Genomic DNA, 21,236 nt, shown 5'->3' with positions numbered 1-21,236 from the left:
CCAGTGAAGACATCGCTGGATCGGCGTCACACACGCCGATTCAGCGATGTCAGCGGGAAGTCCAGCGACGAAATAAAGTTCTGGACTTTCCTCAGTGACCAACGATCTCCCAGCAGGGGCCTGATCGTTGGTCGCTGTCACACATAACGGTTTCCTTAACGATATCGTTGCTACGTCACAAAAAGCAACAATATCGTTATGTGTGAAGGTACCTTAAAACACCAGGCTTTTTTTTTTTTTTTTTTTAATATAGAAAGGACTAAACAGATCTTTTATTACAATACATAAAAAATGAAAGTATATATGTAGTAAGGAATTGGGGAATACAAATACAGAACCATGAAGGCAGGTATACCTGGAAATGAATGGCGTATGATGCACAGGGCTCTTATAGTAATACAAGGGGACTATCATTTAATAAACATTGTGATAAATTCAAGAAGCTTTCCATAGCAAAACGCGCGTCAGGTGTGGTGGGTCCCTTGCACTGCTGGTAATGTTATTTTCATTATGATGTCTGTATACTCTGGCTAATTTATATGCATGCTCTTTTTTGGTCCCATACTTGGACGCTTAATGTGACTGAAAGAGTCTACCGGGACGTTTTCTATCCTGATATTTATTAATCCTTTTGTGGCTCATGCTTGATATTATACAGATCCACAATAGATTGATGAGTGCCACAATAGTCTCTGTATGTTATGAATTTGTCATAATGTGTGTTATATGCTAGTCCTCTTGTAGTATTATTATTATTATTAGAGCCCTGAACACTAGATTGACCTATAATAGACTCTAGCAGTGCATCACACGCTGTTCATTTCCAGGTATACCCGCTTTCTTTTTCTGTATTTGCATTCCCCATTTTCTTTACATATATACTTTCATTTCATGTATTGTAATGAAAGATCTGTTTTAGCCTTTTCTAAAAAAAAAAAAAAAAAAAAAAGCCTTGTGTTTTAGTGTCTCTTTTGTGTATGCATTTTTGGCTTAACCATTTAAGATTGAGAATATCTGTGTCGCTATTAGTAGTTTAAATAAGACATTTTATAATTTATATGTTTGGTACTGTGATTTTTTTTTTTTTTTTCCTAATTCTCAAACAATTCTGTGTTCATTCATCTGAAAAAAGTCAGCCTTGCTATAACACAAGCAGCTCCTTGTTGCCGCTGATGTCTCGTGTGTGCTGTTTCCCTTTGCTGTGAGCGTTGCAGAATTAATTGGTCTAATTGTCGGTGTCACATCTGTGCTGCTGTACCAATTATTGCTTTACACAGGAAGGTTTCAGATAGATTAATTCTGCATGGAATACGTTTATTCTTCTGCTAGGGAAATGCCTTTTCTTATCGGGGCTTAGTGATCAGCAACTGAACCACATGGACGATCACGCTCTGCCTGAGAAGTATGGCATCGGCTTCACCAACATGGTTGAGCGAACGACCCCAGGAAGCAAAGACCTCTCTAGGTGAGTGAAAGCTGTTTGGAGGAAAAGGTATAATTAATTTATTGCACAGAAAATATTAACCCCTTCCCGACCTTTGACGCATACGCTGCGTCATGAAAGTCGGTGCCATTCCGACCCATGACGCAGCATATGCGTCATGGAAAGATCGCGTCCCTGCAGATCGGGTGAAAGGGTTAACTCCCATTTCACCCGATCTGCAGGGACAGGGGGAGTGGTAGTTTAGCCCAGGGGGGGTGGCTTCACCCCCTCGTGGCTACGATCGCTCTGATTGGCAGTTTCACTTTCAACAGCCAATCAGAGCGATTTGTAATATTTCACCTAAAAAAATGGTGAAATATTACAATCCAGCCATGGCCGATGCTGCAATATCATCGGCCATGGCTGGACACACTAATGTGCACCCACTCCACTCCTCCGATCGCCCCCCCAGCCCCCCGATCTGCGGTCTGCTCCCCTCGGTCCTGTGCTCCGCTCCCCCGTCCTCCTGCCCGCTCCCCCCGTGCTCCAATCACACCCCCCGTGCTCCAATCAAACCCCCCCGCACTCCGATCCCCCCCCCCCCCCCCCCGTGCTCCGATCCACCCGCCTGCACAGCGATCCCCCACTCCGTGCTCCAATCCACCCCCCCGTGTTCCGGTCCACCACCCCCCGTGCTCCGACGCCCCCCCCCCCGTGCCCTGATCTCCCCCCCTTATACTTACCTGGCCTCCCGGGGACCGTCCGTCTTCTTTCCTGGACGCCGCCATCTTCCAAAATGGCGGGCGCATATGCAGTGCGCCCGCCGAATCTGCCGGCCGGCAGATTCGTTCCAGAGTGAATTTTGATCACTGAGATAGGTTATATCTCAGTGATCAAAATAAAAAAAGTAAATGCCCCCCCCCCCCCCCTTTGTCACCCCCATAGGTAGGGACAATAAAAAAAATATATATTTTTTTTTTTCCACTAAGGTTGGGGTAAGGGGTAGGGTTAGGGTTTCGGTATGTGCACACGTATTCTGTTCCTCTGCGGATTTTTCCGCTGCGGATTTGATAAATCCGCAGTGCTAAACCGCTGCGGATTTATGGCGGATTTACCATGTTTTTTCTGCGCATTTCAATGCGGTTTTACAACAGCGATTTTCTATTTGAGCAGTTGTAAAACCGCTGCGGAATCCGCAGAAAGAAGTGACATGCTGCGGAATGTAAACCGCTGCGTTTCCGTGCAGTTTTTCTGCAGCATGTGTACAGCGATTTTTGTTTTCCATAGGTTTACATTGAACTGTAAACTCATGGGAAACTGCTGCGGATCCGCAGCGTTTTCCGCAGCGTGTGCACATACCTTTAGAATTAGGCTATGTGCACACAGTGCGGATTGGCCGCTGCGGATCCGCAGCAGAGTTCCATCAGGTTTACAGTACCATGTAAACATATGGAAAGCCAAATCCGCTGTGCCCATGGTGCGGAAAATACCGCGCGGGAACGCTGCGTTGTATTTTCCGCAGCATGTCAATTCTTTGTGCGGATTCCGCAGCGTTTTACACCTGTTCCTCAATAGGAATCCGCAGGTGAAATCTGGACAAAAAACACTGGAAATCCGCAGGTAAAACGCAGTGCCTTTTACCCGCGGATTTTTCAAAAATGATGCTGAAAAATCTCATACGAATCCGCAACGTTGGCACATAGCCTTAGGGTTAGGGTTCGGTTGGAATTAGGGTTGTTGTTAGGGTTAGGGGTGTGTTGGGGTTACGGGTGTGTTGGGGTTAGGGTTGTGATTAGGGTTACGGCTACAGTTGGGATAAGGGTTAGGGGTGTGTTGGAGTTAGAATTGAGGGGTTTCCACTGTTTAGGCACATCAGGGGTCTCTAAACGCAACATGGCGCCACCATTGATTCCAGCCAATCTTGTAATCATAAAGTCAAATGGTGCTCCCTCACTTCCGAGCCCCGACGTGCACCCAAACAGTGGTTTACCCCCACATATGGGGTACCAGCATACTCAGGACAAACTGCGCAACAATTACTGGGGTCCAATTTCTCCTGTTACCCTTGTGAAAATAAAGAAATGCTTGCTAAAACATCATTTTTGAGGAAAGAAAAATGATTAATTATTTTCACGGCTCTGCGTTGTAAACGTCTGTGAAGCACTTGGGGGTTCAAAGTGCTCACCACATATCTAGATAAGTTCCTTGGGGGGGTCTAGTTTCTAAAATGGGGTCACTTGTGGGGGGTTTCTACTGTTTAGGCACACCAGGGGCTCTGCAAACGCAATGTGACGCCCGCAGAGCATTCCATCAAAGTCTGCATTTCAAAAGTCACTACTTCCCTTCTGAGCCCCGACGTGTGCCCAAACAGTGGTTAACCCCCACACATGGGGTATCAGCGTACTCAGGAGAAACTGGACAACAACTTTTGGGGTCCAATTTCTCCTGTAACCCTTGGGAAAATAAAAAATTCTGGGCTAAATAATTATTTTTGAGGAAAGAAAACGTATTTATTATTTTCACGGCTCTGCATTATAAACTTCTATGAAGCACTTGGGGGTTCAAAGTGCTCACCACACATCTAGATAAGTTCCTTTCGGGGTCTAGTTTCCAAAATGGGGTCACTTGTGGGGGGTTTCTACTGTTTAGGCACATCAGGGGCTCTGCAAACGCAACGTGACGCCCGCAGAGCATTCCATCAAAGTCTGCATTTCAAAACGTCACTACTTCAATTCCGAGCCCCGGCATGTGCCCAAACAGTAGTTTACCCCCACATATGGCGTATCACCGTACTCAGGAGAAACTGGACAACAAATATTGGGGTCAAATTTCTCCTGTTACCCTTGGGAAAATTAAAAAATTCTGGGCTAAATAATTATTTTTGAGGAAAGAAAACGTATTTATTATTTTCACGGCTCTGCATTATAAACTTCTATGAAGCATTTGGGGGTTCAAAGTGCTCACCACACATCTAGATAAGTTCCTTTCGGGGTCTAGTTTCCAAAATGGGGTCACTTGTGGGGGGTTTCTACTGTTAAGCCACATCAGGGGCTCTGCAAACGCAACGTGACGCCCACAGAGCATTCCATCAAAGTCTGCATTTCAAAATGTCACTACTTCACTTCCGAGCCCCGGCATGTGCCCAAACAGTGGTTTACCCCCACATATGGGGTATCAGCGTACTCAGGAGAAACTGGACAACAACTTTTGGGGTCAGATTTCTCCTGTTACCCTTTGTAAAATAAAAAATTGCAGGCTAAAAGATCATTTTTGAGAAAATATTTTTTTTTTTATTTTCATGGCTCTGCGTTATAAACTTCTGTGAAGCACTTGGGGGTTCAAAGTCCTCACCACACATCTAGATTAGTTCCTTTGGGGGTCTAGTTTCCAAAATGGGGTCATTTCTGGGGGATCTCCAATGTTTAGGCACACAGGGGCTCTCCAAACGTGACATGGTGTCCGCTAATGATTGGAGCTAATTTTCCATTTAAAAAGCCAAATGGCGTGCCATCCCTTCCGAGCCCTGCCGTGCGCCCAAACAGTGGTTTACCCCCACATATGGGGTATCAGCGTACTCAGGACAAACTGGACAACAATATTTGGGGTCCAATTTCTCCTATTATCCTTGGCAAAATAGGAAATTCCAGGCTAAAAAATCATTTTTGAGGAAAGAAAAATTATTTTTTATTTTCATGGCTCTGCGTTATAAACTTCTGTGAAGCACCTGGGGGTTTAAAGTGCTCAATATGCATCTAGATAAGTTCCTTGGGAGGTCTAGTTTCCAAAATGGGGTCACTTGTGGGGGAGCTCCAATGCATAGGCACACAGGGGCTCTCCAAACGCGACATGGTGTCCGCTAACAATTGGAGCTAATTTTCCATTCAAAAAGTCAAATGGCGCTCCTTCCCTTCCGAGCCTTACCATGTGCCCAAACAGTGGTTTACCCCCACATATGAGGTATCGGCGTACTCAGGAGAAATTGCCCAACACATTTTAGGATCCATTTTATCCTGTTGCCCATGTGAAAATGAAAAAATTGAGGCTAAAAGAATTTTTTTGTGAAAAAAAAAAGTACTTTTTCATTTTTACGGATCAATTTGTGAAGCACCTGGGGGTTCAAAGTGCTCACTATGCATCTAGATAAGTTCCTTGGGGCGTCTAGTTTCCAAAATGGGGTCACTTGTGGCGGAGCTCCAATTTTTAGGCACACGGGGGCTCTCCAAACGTGACATGGTGTCCGCTAAAGAGTGGAGCCAATTTTTGATTCAAAAAGTCAAATGGCGCTCCTTCCCTTCCAAGCCCTGCCGTGCACCCAAACAGTGGTTTACCCCCACATATGAGGTATCAGCGTACTCAGGACAAATTGCACAACAACTTTCGTGGTTCAGTTTCTCCTTTTACCATTGGGAAAATAAAAAAATTGTTGCTAAAAGATAATTTTTGTGACTAAAAAGTTAAATGTTCATTTTTTCCTTCCATGTTGCTTCTGCTGCTGTGAAGCACCTGAAGGGTTAATAAACTTCTTGAATGTGGTTTTGAGTACCTTGAGGGGTGCAGTTTTTAGAATGGTGTCACTTTTGGGTATTTTCAGCCATATAGACCCCTCAAACTGACTTCAAATGTGAGGTGGTCCCTAAAAAAAATGGTTTTGTAAATTTCGTTGTAAAAATGACAAATCGCTGGTCAAATTTTAACCCTTATAACTTCCTAACAAAAAAAAATTTTGTTTCCAAAATTGTGCTAATGTAAAGTAAACATGTGGGAAATGTTATTTATTAACTATTTTGTGTCACATATCTCTCTGGTTTAACAGAATAAAAATTCAAAATGTGAAAATTGCGAAATTTTCAAAATTTTCGCCAAATTTCCGTTTTTATCACAAATAAACGCAGAATTTATTGACCTAAATTTACCACTAACATGAAGCCCAATATGTCACGAAAAAACAATCTCAGAACCGCTAGGATCCGTTGAAGCGTTCCTGAGTTATTACCTCATAAAGGGACACTGGTCAGAATTGCAAAAAACGGCAAGGTCTTTAAGGTCAAAATAGGCTGGGTCATGAAGGGGTTAAAGGAAATTTTATCACCAGGTTTTTGCCTGCTAATCTGAGCGCACCATAATGTAGAAGCAGAGACCCTGGTTCCAGCGATGTGTCACTTACTAGGCTGCTTAGTATAGCTTTGATAAAATCACTGTTTTATCAGCAGGAGATTATTCCTAGAGGACTAGTAAACCTGCTGCTGGGTAGTCCTCCATATTCATGAGCTCTGCATAACCCCCCCACGCAGCTTCCTGCCTATGTACAATCAGTGGTGTGGGCGGGGTTATACAGAGCTCCGTATTTAGAGAACCGATAGACCTGCAGCAGAGAAAACTCTTGATTTAATCAAAATGACAGCAAGCAGCCCAGTAAGTGATCCATCTCTGGAATCTGGGTCCTACACCATGATGTTCTCAAATGGAATAGCAAAAATCTGGTGACCTATTCTCTTTAATGTACTATTTTCTGTCCACGTCTTCTATTTAGTAAGGAGTTCCGAGAAGGAGGAAGAATCCTGGTACAAAAGCTACAGAAATACAAACCTCGTATAGCTGCTTTTAACGGGAAATGTAAGCTGACCTCCCCCTATTTTCATTCCAAATTGTTGCTGTATTGTTTCCTCCTAGAGTTTAGGGTCCTAATTTTATCCTTTCTTTTTCCTTTTAGGTATATACGAAATATTTAGTAAAGAAATTTTTGGTGTCAAGATTAAAAAGTTTGATTTCGGAATCCAACCACACCGAGTTCCAGAGACGGATACAGTCAGTTTCTTGGACTTAAATCAATGGGGGAAATTTACTTTGTTAAATGCCCAAAAACTGTCTTTCTCGCCTGGCATTACATGAAATTTATGTCTTAGATGCTCATCAAGGGGACATGGCTTATCGGGAAAGTGTGTAAAATGAGGTGTGGCGTAAGATGTGGCAATAAGTAAGCCTGCTAAGATTTAAGCTTCCGCCATGAGTATCTGGTCAGATAATGACGCTGTGTATTTTTGCTGCGCAGTATCTTACTGTTCCATTAACGTGTGTAGGATTTATCTGCTACATCAAATACTCATCGTGGGAACAACGCCTAAATGATGGGCAGAGTCAGAGTAGACGGTCTAAAGATGCACCCCATTTACCAAACCGCATTGGGGCATTCATGGCGGCCTAGTCTGTCCTTACACTGACTACTAATTAGGCAGTTTTAGTAAATCTCCCCATTATCTTTATTATATACTGAATTATAATGTCTTTTTCCATCCACATAATGTTATAAGTATTCTACAGGTAATCCTACTGCAGCGTCTCGTGACTGGTGACCCTTTCATTTTTCTCCATATCTCCCATGTGGCCGTATAATTTGGTTGTCCACCTTTGCGGGATTCTTATTTTTACTGAAATGAATGTATTTGGGACTAAAAAATGATTTTTGCTATTAGAATGAATTTGAAATCTTTGAAGTAAGATTTCTGGTTTAAGATGCTCCACAGCTCACCATGAAGTAGATGAGCTTTGGCTTCACGCCCCTGTCCTGCCCCACTTTCCCCCGTTTTGGTAAAACTTAATCAAATTTTTTGTGCACTCTCGAGTTGAGCCAAAATTTGTGACTTATCAGTGTTTTATAACTACTTTCTGGTGAAAACACTTTAATGAATTAGGGGTGTAGTCCATCAATACATTCAAAAGGCGAACACAAGTGGTCTACGTAGGGTATGACTTTATACTGGAAAATGAACCAGAATCTAAAATAAAACATTAACCTTTTAAGCCTAAAAAAATTTACGTGAAATTTGTGAGATCAAAATGTAAAAAATAGGCTTTGCCCATTAACTTCTGTATAGTAAAAACAACAAATTGGAGTCTAAGCCTGAAGACCCCAAATATGTGGGACCTGAACAGGTTAAAAAAAAGTTTGTGAGATGAATAATATATTCATGTATTTCGGAAAATTGTATGATTTCCTATATTATATTAAAAAAAGAAAATCCCTTTTTCTAAATTTCTCCTTTAGATAGCTGAGCTAGTTGCTCCGCTGCGGGAAGGGTTTGTCCTTCTTTTCTCTTTGGCTTCGTTCCGGGACACAGGAAACCATGTTTAGCTGTGTCCCCCAATGAAGGCTTCGAGAAAGATTTTACGGTGAAACCCCCAAATCTTCTTTTTACTGGGCTAATAAATGTTCTGCTCTGCCGCCAAGATTTGCTGAAAAGGTGTTTAATCCCGCCTGTCCTCTTTTTGCATACAGATTTGTTATGTCATGCCTTCATCGAGTGCTCGGTGTGCACAATTTCCTCGAGCTCAAGACAAGGTCCATCACTATATCAAATTAAAGGATTTGAGAGACCAAATTAAGGGCATTGAGGGCACCCGGGAAGTTCATGAGGTGCAGTACACATTCGACTTGCAGTTGGCACAAGGTAAGCCAGTCTTTAGTTGGATGTGTGATTAATTATATTACACCTCCATTTCACAATAACAAATTATCAAATGACAGTGTGTTCACCGTGCAGTTCCACCAAATGTCCCCAAAATAAAAGCAGTAGCACAAAAAAGTAAAAACTTGTTTAATATTGTTTGTCAACAACTGGTGCATAAACAAAACTTTTTTTTTTCTTCACTTTGGAAATGTGCCGTTGCTTAGGCAGTGGTGATGAACTTGTGTTCCAGAAGTCAGCGAATCGAGGCACCCCATGGGGGTATTGCGGTGGCGTTACATGCGCCACATTATGCCTCCACTTCTCCATACACTCCTGACGTCACATGACCCACACACTTTCCATATTGTACCTATGATTGGCTCTCCCCTTCCCAACACACGTCTCCTGAAGAAGAGCCATGAAAGTGCGTTGGGGACACTACATCTAGCCAACTTGCTACACTTGTAAGTGCCATACTACATTATCAGTACTAGTTGGACAACCTGTTCAATCCACGGGGAAGGAGTTATCACTTCCTACTATAAGGGATTTACTGTTCTCTACGTTACAACCGTACAGCTGAATTAGATGGGATATTCACTTTATATGTCCCCATATTTTACAGCAGCACTTTATCTTATGTGTATATATTTGTATGTATTGTTTAAGAATAAAATTATTTTGGGCTATAATATAGTCTTTTCTTAATCCTAGTCCATTAGTAGTTAGAGGTTGTCCACTACTTTAGCATAGATGACCTATCCATAGGATAGGTCATCAGTGTCTGACTGGTCAGTGGTTGACACCCAGCAGCCCCACCGATCAGCTGTTCTCAGTGCCGGCAGTGGCCGCTAGACAGAAATGCTCAATTGCAGAGCTGCTTCGTCTTCAGTGGTCATCAATGCTAAAGTAGTGGATAACCTCTTTAACACTTTTTTCCACTTGCCGTCAGGGCTGTGGAGTCGGTAAGCCAAACCTTTGACTCCTCAATTTTTTTGACTCTCAACTCCATTACTCCCTACTCCACAGCACTGCCTCACTATTGAGCATGTACATAAAGTGGTGCATATTATCAGAATAAAAGGATCAAATATTAGTGATGAGAGAATGTGCTCGGATAAGGTGCTAACAGAGTGTCTTCGTCATGCTTGAATACTTTATTCAAGTCTCGGCTCCTGCATGTCTCGTGGTTGTTAGACTTCTGCAACACATGAAGGGATTACCTGTTTGTTAGGCAATCCATGCATGTGTTGCTGCTGTCAAACAGCCATGAGACATGCAGGAGCGAAGACTTAAATATAATATTAGAGCACGCCGAAGACACTGTTAGCACCTGAGCATGGTCGGATAACAACTTATCCCAGCACGTTCGCTCATCGCTATCTAGTATCTCCAAGATTCAGATGGTTGAGCGCAGGAGGTGATGAGATGTGTATATGCACATATCTCCACTCTTATCAGAAATAATCTTGACTCCTTTCCTCCAGGATATGATGACAAGATGTAGGCGCCCAACAACTGCCCTATGTTTCCTGAGCTAGATCTGTTATGCTTTCCAATCTGCTTCTCAGTAAAGGTACCGTCACACTAAGCGACGCTGCAGCGATACCGACAACGATGTCGATATCGCTGCAGCGTCGCTGTTTGGTCGCTGGAGAGCTGTCACACAGACAGCTCTCCAGCGACCAACTATGCCAAAGTCCCCGGGTAACCAGGGTAAACATCGGGTTACTAAGCGCAGGGCCGCGCTTAGTAACCCGATGTTTACCCTGGTTACCATCGTAAAAGTAAAAAAAACAAACACTACATATTTACCTTCAGCTGTCTGTCCCCGGCGCTCTGCTTCTCTGCACTCCTCCTGCACTGACTGAGCACAGCGGCCGGAAAGCAGAGCGGTGACGTCACCGCTCTGCTTTCCGGCTGACCGGCGCTCACAGCCAGTGCAGGAAGCACAGCGCCGGGGACAGACAGCTGAAGGTAAGTATGTAGTGTTTGTTTTTTTTACTTTTACGATGGTAACCAGGGTAAACATCGGGTTACTAAGCGCGGCCCTGCGCTTAGTAACCCGATGTTTACCCTGGTTACCAGTGAAGACATCGCTGAATCGGCGTCACACACGCCGATTCAGCGATGTCTGCAGGGAGTCCAGCGACAAAATAAAGTTCTGGACTTTCTGCAGCGACCAACGACAGCACAGCAGGATCCTGATCGCTGCTGCATGTCAAACACAACGATATCGCTAGCCAGGACGCTGCAACGTCACGGATCGCTAGCGATATCGTTGTGAAGTTGTTTAGTGTGAAGGTACCTTAAGCCAAGACCATAATGGCCAGGACAATGGACAACTTCTCATGCCTAGCTCCTATGGACAGATGTGACACTAGTGTTTTAAGCACAACAGCTCCTAGAACATCTTTCCAGAGATTAGTGATTGGCGAATATTGTATGAAAATGTGTGCTATTCTATCTGAGCCGCGGCTACGCTCTCGTACATGAGATGTATGTAACCAGTATGGAGGACCCTTCAGTATGACCACACCTTACTCCGCTATTTTGTGAAAGGAATGTCCTCCTCACATCTTGGTATTTGTTCTCCTCTTCTGCTGAACAGAGGATGCCAAGCGGCAGGCCGTGAAGCAGGAGAAGTATGATCCTGGGTATGATGCTGCAGCGTTTGGGAGTGCCCCCGAAGAGACCCCGAATGCAGAGGGTGGAAGCAGTGACTCGTCAGACCCTGCAGGTAACGTGGACAGTGAGATTACTACTGGGATGGGAATGTGACTTCTGATTGTTGTGCTTAGTTGTAAAAGTTCTGTTTCACTCTGCTGTCCCAACTGGACTAGCCCTCAGGCGATCAGCCGATCACTGGCAAAACATCCAACACTTTATTGATCACTTGGAGAACTGCACACACAGCGGCTTCCACGTTTTAAAGCCTGATAATACTTTATCTATATTCTACAAAGGAAAATGAATGAAGATTTGTAAGGAATAATAATTAGAAATATCCCATACATTAAGAATTATCCACACAACCCTCCCATGCCAATTTGAAAAAATAAAATAGAACCTCTCCCCTCACCCCCATCTCCAATCCCTTCTTTTATTTCTGATATATAAATCCCCTTTGTTACAGGAGAGTTGCTAATATCCATTCCTTCTGTATATTCCAAAACCATTGTTTTGTACCTATGAGTATTTTTCAATATCTGTAATTGATCATCATATTAGTCATTTTCCTCCCCCCACTTCCAACATTCTGTACGGTCATGGACAACAATTCAACCAAGGCTCGTTTTGTTGCCTCTATAACATTTAGTGTTTCACGATGTCCCAAAAAAATACCGCTAGTCTGTCTGAATCCTAAACATTAAATATTTTATTTAAGCACTTTGTTATATTTAATCAAATATTATAACATTACAAAGCCAGATCATATCTGCTTTTTTATCCCACGCCTGAAGCATTGGATCTTATCACCCCTACTAAATGTCCCCATTATTTTTGGTGCATAATACGATTTGATAATGAAAAAATGTTACTGTAGGAGTACTAGTAAAGGAAACATCTGCCTGTGTCCTAACTTGATTACCCCATTTCATTGATAAAGCTTTTTTGATGCATGAAACATGTACACTATTGCCTGCAGATTGTTTGCAGAATATCTACCATTTTTTGCTGTTGGAGCTTATTACCAGTAAGCTATTCCATGCACACGAAATAGATTTCATTGTGTGACCTTATCTTCATCTATATATAGTCATGGCCGAAACTGTTGGAACCTTTTGAATTTTTTTTAGAAAATTAAGTATTTCTCCCATAAAATTGTTGTAATTACACGTTTTTTTTCCTTTGTGTGTATTGGAGCAACACAAAAAAAGAGGGAAAAAAAGGCAAATTGGACATTATTTCACACAAAACCCCCAGAATGGTCCGGAAAAAAAATGTTGGCACCTTTCAAAATTTGTGGGTAAACAATTTTGTTTCAAGCATGTGATGCTCATTCATACTCGCCTGTGCAATAACGGGCGATCAAAAGAACGTATCTACACCAAAACGGTATCATTAAAAACGCCAGCTCGGCACACAAAAAAATAAGCCCTCACCTGACCCCAGATCACGAAAATTGGAGACGCTACGGGTATCGGAAAATCGCGCAATTTTTTTTTTTTTTTTTAAGCAAACTTTTGGATTTTTTTTTCACCACTTAGATAAAAAAATAACCTAGACATGTTAGGTGTCTATGAACTCGTAATGACCTAGAGAATCATAATGGCAGGTCAGTTTTAGCATTTGGTGAACCTAGCAAAAAAGCCAAACAAAAAACAAGTGTGAGATTGCACTTTTTTGCAATTTCATCACACTTGGAATTTTTTCCCCGTTTTCTGTTACATGGCATGGTAAAACCAATGGTATCGTTCAAAAGTACATCTCGTCCCGCAAAAAATAAGTCCTCACATGGCCATATTGACGGAAAAATAAAAAAGTTATGGCTCTGGGAAGGAGGGGAGCAAAAAACGAAAATGAAAAGGCTCCGGGGGTAAAGGGGTTAAAACCCATCGCACTGTAACTGATCTCCCTGGACATAGACAGCTGAGAAAAAGTGGTGACATTTTGCAACACTAGATGGTGGATAAGCAGCCCCAATCAAGTTCCAAAGAAATTCAAGCTGTCCTGCAGGCTCATCGTGCATCAGTTTCAGTGCAAACTATCAGTCAACCCTTGAATGAAATGAAACAAAATGGCAGGACACCCAGGAAGACCCCGTTGCTGACATAAAAAAATCTAGACTGCAGTTTGCCAAAGTGTACGTGAATAAGCCAAAAACCTTAATGAAAGTGTCCTGTGGACAGATGAAACCAAGATAGAGCTTTTTGGTAAAGCAAATCATTCTACTGTTTACCGAAAACGGAATGAGGCCTACAAAGAAAAGAACACAGTACCTACAGTCAAGCTCATGGACGTTCACAGATGTTTTGGAGTTGTTTTGCTGCCTCAAGCACTGGGGGCCTTGACTGTGTGCAAAGCATCATGAAATCTGAAGATTACCAAAGGATTTTGGGTTGCAGTGTTGCAATGTAATGCCCAGTGTCAGGAAGCTGGGTTTGTGTCGTAGGTCATGGGTCTTCCAGCAGGACAGTGACCCCAGACATACTTCATGAAGCACCCAGAAATGGAAACAGAGCGCTGGAGAGTTCTAAAGTGGCCAGCAATGAGTCCTGATCTAAATCCCACTGAAGACCTGTGGATAGATCTTAAAATTGCTGTTGGGAGAAGACACCCTTCATATATGAGAGAAACTTAGAACAAAAAAAGAGTGGTCCAAAATTCCAGTTGAGAGGTATAAGAAGCTTGTTAGTTATAGGAAGTGATTCATTGCAGTTATTTGTTCAGGTGTGCAACCACATAGTAAGTTGTGGGTGCCAACAATTTTGCCCGGACCATTTTAGAAATATTGTGTGTAATTTTGTCCAATTTGCCTTTTTTTTCACTCTTTTTGTGTTGTTCCAGTACACACAAAGGAAATAAACCTGTGTATAACAAAACACGTGTAATTGGAATTATATTCTGAGAGAAATACTTCATTTTCTGGGACAATTTCAAGGGTGCCAACACTTTCAGCCATGACTGTGTGTCTTTATCCACCGACTGGAAGCTGTGGGTGTTCACACAATCTCTCTGCAGTTACCAGTGCAGCCGAGGTCGTGTTGTTAGTTGCAGCCGTTTGTAGTTCCCCTCTGCCCATATGATGTCAAATGGAAGTACATGTTAGGAGGTCTTACTTACACGGAGTACCCTACTTAATTACTGAAAACCAATAGCTGCATTTCACTTATGGATATGCATATTGGCTACGTGGTGTACGGCTCTTTACAGCCTTTAGATGGAGTCGGCGGTCGTTTGAATTCCTACAAGTAGACCAAAGTAAACGATGTGTGAGTAGTGATGAGTGAACATGCTTGGATACCGTGTAGTGATGAGCGAGTGTACTCGTTGCTCGGGTAGTCTCCGAGTATTTATGACTGCTCGGAGATTTAGTTTTCATTCCCGCAGCTGAATGATTTACAGCTATTAGCCAGCTTGATTACATGTGGGGATTCCCTAGCAACCAGGCAACCCCCACATGTACTCAGGCTGGATGAAAACTAAATCTCCGAGCACTAACAAATACTCGGAGGTCACCTAAGCGTGCTCTGGAAAACTCGAGCAACGAGTATATTCGCTCATCACTAATACTGTGTTATCCGAGTATCTCGGGCGTGCTCGTATATTATGTCCGAGTCCCTGCGGCTGCATGATTTGGTGTATGCCAGTGTATAAGGCATACAGTGGTATATGTTGACTATAGGGTTCTTTTGTTAAAGGAATCTGTCAACAGGATTTTACTCTTTAATCTGAGAGCAGCATATTCTAGTGCAAGAGAGCCTGAATCTAGGGATGTGCCACTTACTAGGCTGTGTGCTGCAGTTTCAATACAATCGGTGTTTTATCAGGAGATTATCACTACATGACTAGATCTTGGGGCAGGTGTATACGATCGTGTGTTCTCTCATCCTACAGAATAGGGTTGATTCTGGAAATCACAGTCTGATCATAGTGCGACCAATTCTCTCGGATGAGAAGAAGATGGAGAAAAAAATGTCCCCCTCTCCTCCATTCTGTGGAAATCAAACTGCAATCATATGTCATCAGAGTGCAGTCCGTTGGCTTCCACCAACTCATTGACTTACATGGCCAAGTGCGATACTAATATCAGCTCAAACTTGAATATGCAGCAATTTATTTTTTTCCCTTTCAGATTGGCGCAGTACAAGGAAAAAATCTGACGTGCACAGCCCCATAGAATAACACTGATGTTTTGTCAGATTGCACTAGGACCAAAAATGTGCTTGTCTGCACACGGCTTGGTAACAATGTGCAGTGTACACAGAAAGCTGCCAATCCGGGTTCACACCCAGCGCCACATGCTGACCATTGCTACATCTACAACAGACAAAACGGTCAGGCTATGTTCACACGCTGTGTTTTTGCTGCTTTTTTTGGTTGTTTTTTTTTTGTAAGCAGATTTTAAGCTGCTTACAAAAGACAAGTTTAGCTTAGTTTTTGCAGCGTTTTCTGATTACGGTAGTTTTTGCCCACGTACATTTCTCTTGTTCATAAAAAATAATCTGATTCAGCTTCATCAGGTTTTGACACCAAAAACGCAGCAAAACCGGATACTGAAAGAAAGGACATGCTGCATTTTGCAAAAACGCAGGCCTTTGATTAAACAGTCAGGAGTACTGTGAAAATTTGCTTAAAAAAACACAGCAGAAACGCAACGTGTGAACATAACCTTACTATAAAAACGGCACCAAGCAGCCCAGTAAGTGACACATCACTGAAATCAGGCTCTCCGCCCTCATATCATGCTGCTCTTAGATTACGTAGCAACATCTGGATTGTTGCAGCTAGAAAAAAAATTCCCCCAAAGTATGTGACCTTTAATGTTTTTCTGTGTGTGTTTTCGTTGATATATCCAGCACCCCGTACCTCGGAGCCGGCGGATCAGTCTCAGAACGGACAGTGGGTGCCTCAGCCCTTCGTTGAACAGATGTCTACATATAATCACAGTGAAGACCAGCAGGAAGAAGGCGGCAGCGTCTGAGGACCCCCGGCGCTCCCAGCTATGCAAGCACACTGCAGTTTTAGTGCAGGCGCAAGGGACTGAACCTCAGTTGAAGAACTGATGCCTTTTTGTTCTCATTTTACCTCTGATCTTAGTGTAAGCATTAATAGTAGCTATTACCTTTTCAAGTAGGTCGTCCTATTGGAAGATTTGACCATTTTTAGACCACTTAGTGTGTAGCCTTTTTTTTTCTTTTTCGGCCATTTTTCTTTTTTACGTCATGTTGGATGTTTATTGCAGTCCCAAACTGCAGCGCATCGTTTTATTCTGGGGGGGGAAACGTTGTCTGTTCTGCCTTTTTATATGGATTTGTGTTGAAAGGCAGTTCTGTAAATGTTGGACATACTTTATTTTATAAAAATGCTGAAGATGCTGCTTGGCCCACCGGTACGGAGGTATGCCAAGTATGTGTTTGTTGTTTATTCTTCTTTTGTTCGTATGATACTTTTCATCAGAGAGGTATGTGTACTGTACGGTAACCGGACGTCGGTTCGGCTCCATTTTTAACTCAACCTTTGATATGAAATAATAGAAATTGCTCCATGGCTACAGTAGCGCGATCACGACAGCGATTTATTTATTACCTTACAATGTTTCTATACTTGAAGAATTGCTAGAATTAAATCCAGGGGCAAGGATTAAGTTATGATATGACCGCAGTAAATGTGAGGTCACGAGTTGTTAGATACATATCTGTTACGTGTGCAGGAAAATCACAGCTGGAGGGAATGAATTCATGAACAACACTACATTGTGGTTGCCATAGCGGAGGGTAGTCAGGCTGTACTATGGCAAACGGGCTAAATTTTCTAAAGGAATCTGGGGTACAAATTGTCACATATAAGGGGCTGTGCACACGTTGCAGAATTGTTCCTGCGCAGGTTTGTCACAAAACCTGAAGCGTTTCCTAAAGTCCCAGCAAAGTGAATGAGAATCCTGGAGCCTCGTACACACATTGCTGATTTTTGACTTGCAGATTTAAATCTGCAGCATGTCCATTCTTAAGTGTTGTTGCTGCAGATTTCATTCATAAGGATGAGTGGTAAAAAAAATCAGCACCAAAAATCTGCGTATTTTGAACGCTGCGTTTTTACTGCCGAAAGATGCAGAAACTTCTGCACCAAAAACTTAACGTGTGCACTTGGCCTTAGTGTTGTGTTAAAGTGCTAACGCTCAGTTTTGGCATTTTTAGGAATACTTTACTAGCAGGATCTAAAGGAACTGTTTACCGAAATCATATCGACTGAGATCATTAAAGAAATCCCATATGTTCACACTTGGTGTTTTTGGTAAAAAAAAATTCTACAGTCAAAACTCATTCCTGGCAGTAAAATTCTGTGTAAAAAATGCAGCAAATAGCTTCACTTTACTGCTTTTTAAAAAAAAAAATAGACTACAGGTGTGAATTATCTATAGCACATACCAATAAAATTAGTTTGCTGATAGCTTATTGATCTGTGACCCCCAACAATGGGCAGAGCAGGCACTTATATCCTATTCTAATGGAATAGTGGTGCGCATGCTTGACCGCGGCTCCATACATTCTGTATGTGACTATCGGGCTCTGCGCTCCTCTTTTCTAGTAGCCCCATAGATCCGTATGTGACTATCGGGCTCTGCGCTCCTCTTTTCTGGTAGCCCCATAGATCCTACGTGACGACCGAGCGCTGCGCTCCTCTTTTCTGGTAGCCCCATAGATCCTATGTGACTACCGAGCGCTGCGCTCCTCTTTCCTGGTAGCCCCATAGATCCGTATGTGACTACCGAGCGCTGCGCTCCTCTTTTCTAGTAGCCCCATAAATCCGTATGTGACTACCGAGCGCTGCGCTCCTCTTTTCTGGTAGCCCCATAGATCCGTATGTGACTACCGAGCTCTGCGCTCTTCTTTTCTGGTAGCCCCATAGATCCGTATGTGACTACCGAGCTCTGCGCTCCTCTTTTCTAGTAGCCCCATAGATCCGTATGTGACTACTGAGCTCTGCGCTCCTCTTTTCTGGTAGCCCCATAGATCCGTATGTGACTACCGAGCTCTGCGCTCTTTTCTGGTAGCTCCATAGAGAATGAATGTAGCAGCGCTCAGGCATTCATTCTAATGGGAATAAAAGTTCCCTGCTCTGCCAATCGGTGGTGGTCCATGTGGTCGGACATGAACTGGTCTATAAGTTATAACCTGCGGGTAGATAACTTGATTTGACCCAAGTACCCCCTTAATTCTGATGACTGTGAATTTAAAAGAATGTTTTTAAATAATGATATAACATTCTAATCCACTTTCTGTATTGGTGTCTGGTTCTGAAGCTCTGTACGTGCAATCAATGATGAGGAACATTCACTGATTAGCTCCTGTGGGTCATAGATGGGTTCTTGAAGGTCTTGGTTTCTTAAGTACGGTCTTATGATGAACTATACAAGTGACCAGGACAGATTTCTACTTCCTGAAAATAATTGGTGGAGGTTCATATTCAGTGACGGCAAGCAGAGATTTTTAAAACAATTAGAAATTGATACTGAATGTACACTGGAAATTAGTTTACATTATTGTATCCCTTTTAAACTCCAAGTGGACATGTCAGAAGATATGGGTCATTCCATTCTAAGTAAGTAATTTTGGTGCTATGTTTTGCTCTTGTTGCACATGTGTGTAACAGCAGTACAATACCAGTATGTCAGATTGTTGTTTTTTTTTTCCTTGCAACTGGCAGTTTTCCTGTTTTAAATGCTATAGAATATGATGTAGACAGATAATTACTATTTGGGTCATTTTTTATATATCTATATATATATATATTTGTGATGTGTATTAAAAAAAAAAAAAAAGAAAAGAATGGAGCGGAAACTAGCAGATGGATAATGAAAGTCCGCAACCTACATTCTACATGGTTTTATTTACTTGAATTAAATAGAAAAACTGTAAAACAAGCGGTGTGGGTTGGTCATTTGTTTCCACATATGTTGCAAATAAGAAATTTTAGTGTCGCTCGTGCCCTGGAGCATATAGTACCGGCACCAGCCTGAGACAAACTATGGGCTTCACAATTGTAGTTCTTATCATTTTTACAGTAGTCAGTGGTGGGGAAGTAGCACAATGTTAAGCATTATTTGATCCTGGAAAAATAAGTTGGTTATGAAACCTATTACCATAAACAATTCATTCTCCATCTTTCATGACTGAAAACAGTGGTTAAAATTACTTTTATGGAGATTCTATAAAGGGAACCTGTCACCCCCAAAATCGAAGGTGAGCTAAAGGTACCTTCACACTGAGCAATTTTACAACGAGAACGACAAAGATCCATGACGTTGCAGCGTCCTGGATAGCGATCTCGTTGTGTTTGACACACAGCAGCGATCTGGATCCCGCTGTGCCATCGCTGGTCGTAGCTAGAAGTCCAGAACTTTATTTGGTCGTCAGGTCAGCGTGATTCACCATGTTTGACAGCAAAAGCAACGATGCCTGCAATGTTTTTTCACAGAGCTAACAACCAGCGACAACGATAAGTACGTCACTGGATCGCTCCTGCATCGTTCTGGAGTTGCTGTGTTTGACATCTCTACAGCGACCTAAACAGCGACGCTCCAGCGATCTAGTTTAGATCGGATCGTTGTCTATATCGCTGGAGCGTCGCTAAATGTGACGGTACCTTAAGTCCATCGGCATCAGGGGCTTATCTACAGCATTCTGTAATGCTGTAGATAAGCCCCCGATGTATCCTGAAAGATGAGAAAACGAGGTCATATTACACTCACCCAGGGGTGTTCCCGCTGCGGTCCGGTGCGATGGGCGTTGCGGTCCGGGGCCTCCTATCTTCATAGGATGACGTCCTCTTCTTGTCTTCACGCAGCACCTCCGGCGCAGGCTTACTTTGTCTGCCCTGTTGAGGGCAGAGCAAAGTACTGCAGTGCGCAGGCACCAGGCCTCTCTGACCTTTCCCGGCCCTCAACAGGGCAGACAAAGTACACCTGCGCCGGAGCGTGAAGACAAGAAGAGGAAGTCATCCTATGAAGATAGGAGGCCCCGGACCGCAACGCCCATCGGACCGGACCGCAGCGGGAACACCCCTGGGTGAGTGTAATATGACCTCTTTTTCTCATTTTTCAGGATACATTCGTGGCTTACCATATATACTCGAGTATAAGCCGAGATTTTCAGCCCATTTTTTTGGGCTGAAAGTCCCCCTCTTGACTTATACTCGAGTCATACCCAGCGGTCGGCAGGTGAGGGGGAGCGGGGGCTGTCTAGTTATACTCACCTGCTCCTGGCGCGGTCTCTGCAGGTCCCTGGCTCCCCAGCTTCTTCCTGTACTGAGCGGTCACATGGTACCGCTCATTACAGTAGTGAATATGCTGCTCCACCTCCCATAGAGGTGGAGCCACATATTCATTACTGTAATGAGCGGTAACGGTGACCGCTCATTACAGGAAGAAGCTGTGGCGCCGTCAAACCAGGGACTGCACAGCGCCAGGAGCAGGTGAGTATAATGGGGAGGGGGGAGCGCTGCGCGATATTCACCTGCTCCGGGCGCCACTCCATCTTCAGCGTCTTCTGCAGTGATGCTCAGGTCAGAGGGCGCGGTGACGTGGTTAGTGCGCGCCCTCTGCCTGAACGTCAGCGCAGAAGACGCTGAAGATGGAGCGGCGCCGGAACGAAGTCAGGTGAATATTGAAAGTGCCGGGGACCTGAGCGACGGAGAGGTATGTG

The 21,236-nt window shown here is 43.3% G+C and overlaps 1 protein-coding gene across 3 annotated transcripts in view; it reads left to right on the top strand.

The window, feature by feature from the left end:
- Positions 1–19,456, top strand: part of TDG (thymine DNA glycosylase) — a 28,155-nt gene extending 8,699 nt beyond the window's left edge. For 2 of the 3 annotated variants that reach the window (XM_069764241.1, XM_069764239.1), the window contains exons 5-10: positions 1,330–1,465; positions 6,954–7,036; positions 7,134–7,228; positions 8,697–8,868; positions 11,480–11,608; positions 16,392–19,456. In XM_069764241.1, the coding sequence (XP_069620342.1) occupies positions 1,330–1,465; positions 6,954–7,036; positions 7,134–7,228; positions 8,697–8,868; positions 11,480–11,608; positions 16,392–16,516 (740 nt within the window). In that variant the 3' untranslated portion in view covers positions 16,517–19,456. The remainder of the gene's footprint in view (positions 1–1,329; positions 1,466–6,953; positions 7,037–7,133; positions 7,229–8,696; positions 8,869–11,479; positions 11,609–16,391) is intronic. The other variant, XM_069764240.1, reaches the window with a different exon arrangement.
- The last annotated feature ends 1,780 nt before the right edge of the window (positions 19,457–21,236 follow it).

Source organism: Ranitomeya imitator, chromosome 4 (genome assembly GCF_032444005.1).
Source record: "Ranitomeya imitator isolate aRanImi1 chromosome 4, aRanImi1.pri, whole genome shotgun sequence".
Classification (NCBI taxonomy): domain Eukaryota; kingdom Metazoa; phylum Chordata; class Amphibia; order Anura; family Dendrobatidae; genus Ranitomeya; species Ranitomeya imitator.
This window is presented reverse-complemented; position numbering and strand designations above follow the sequence as displayed.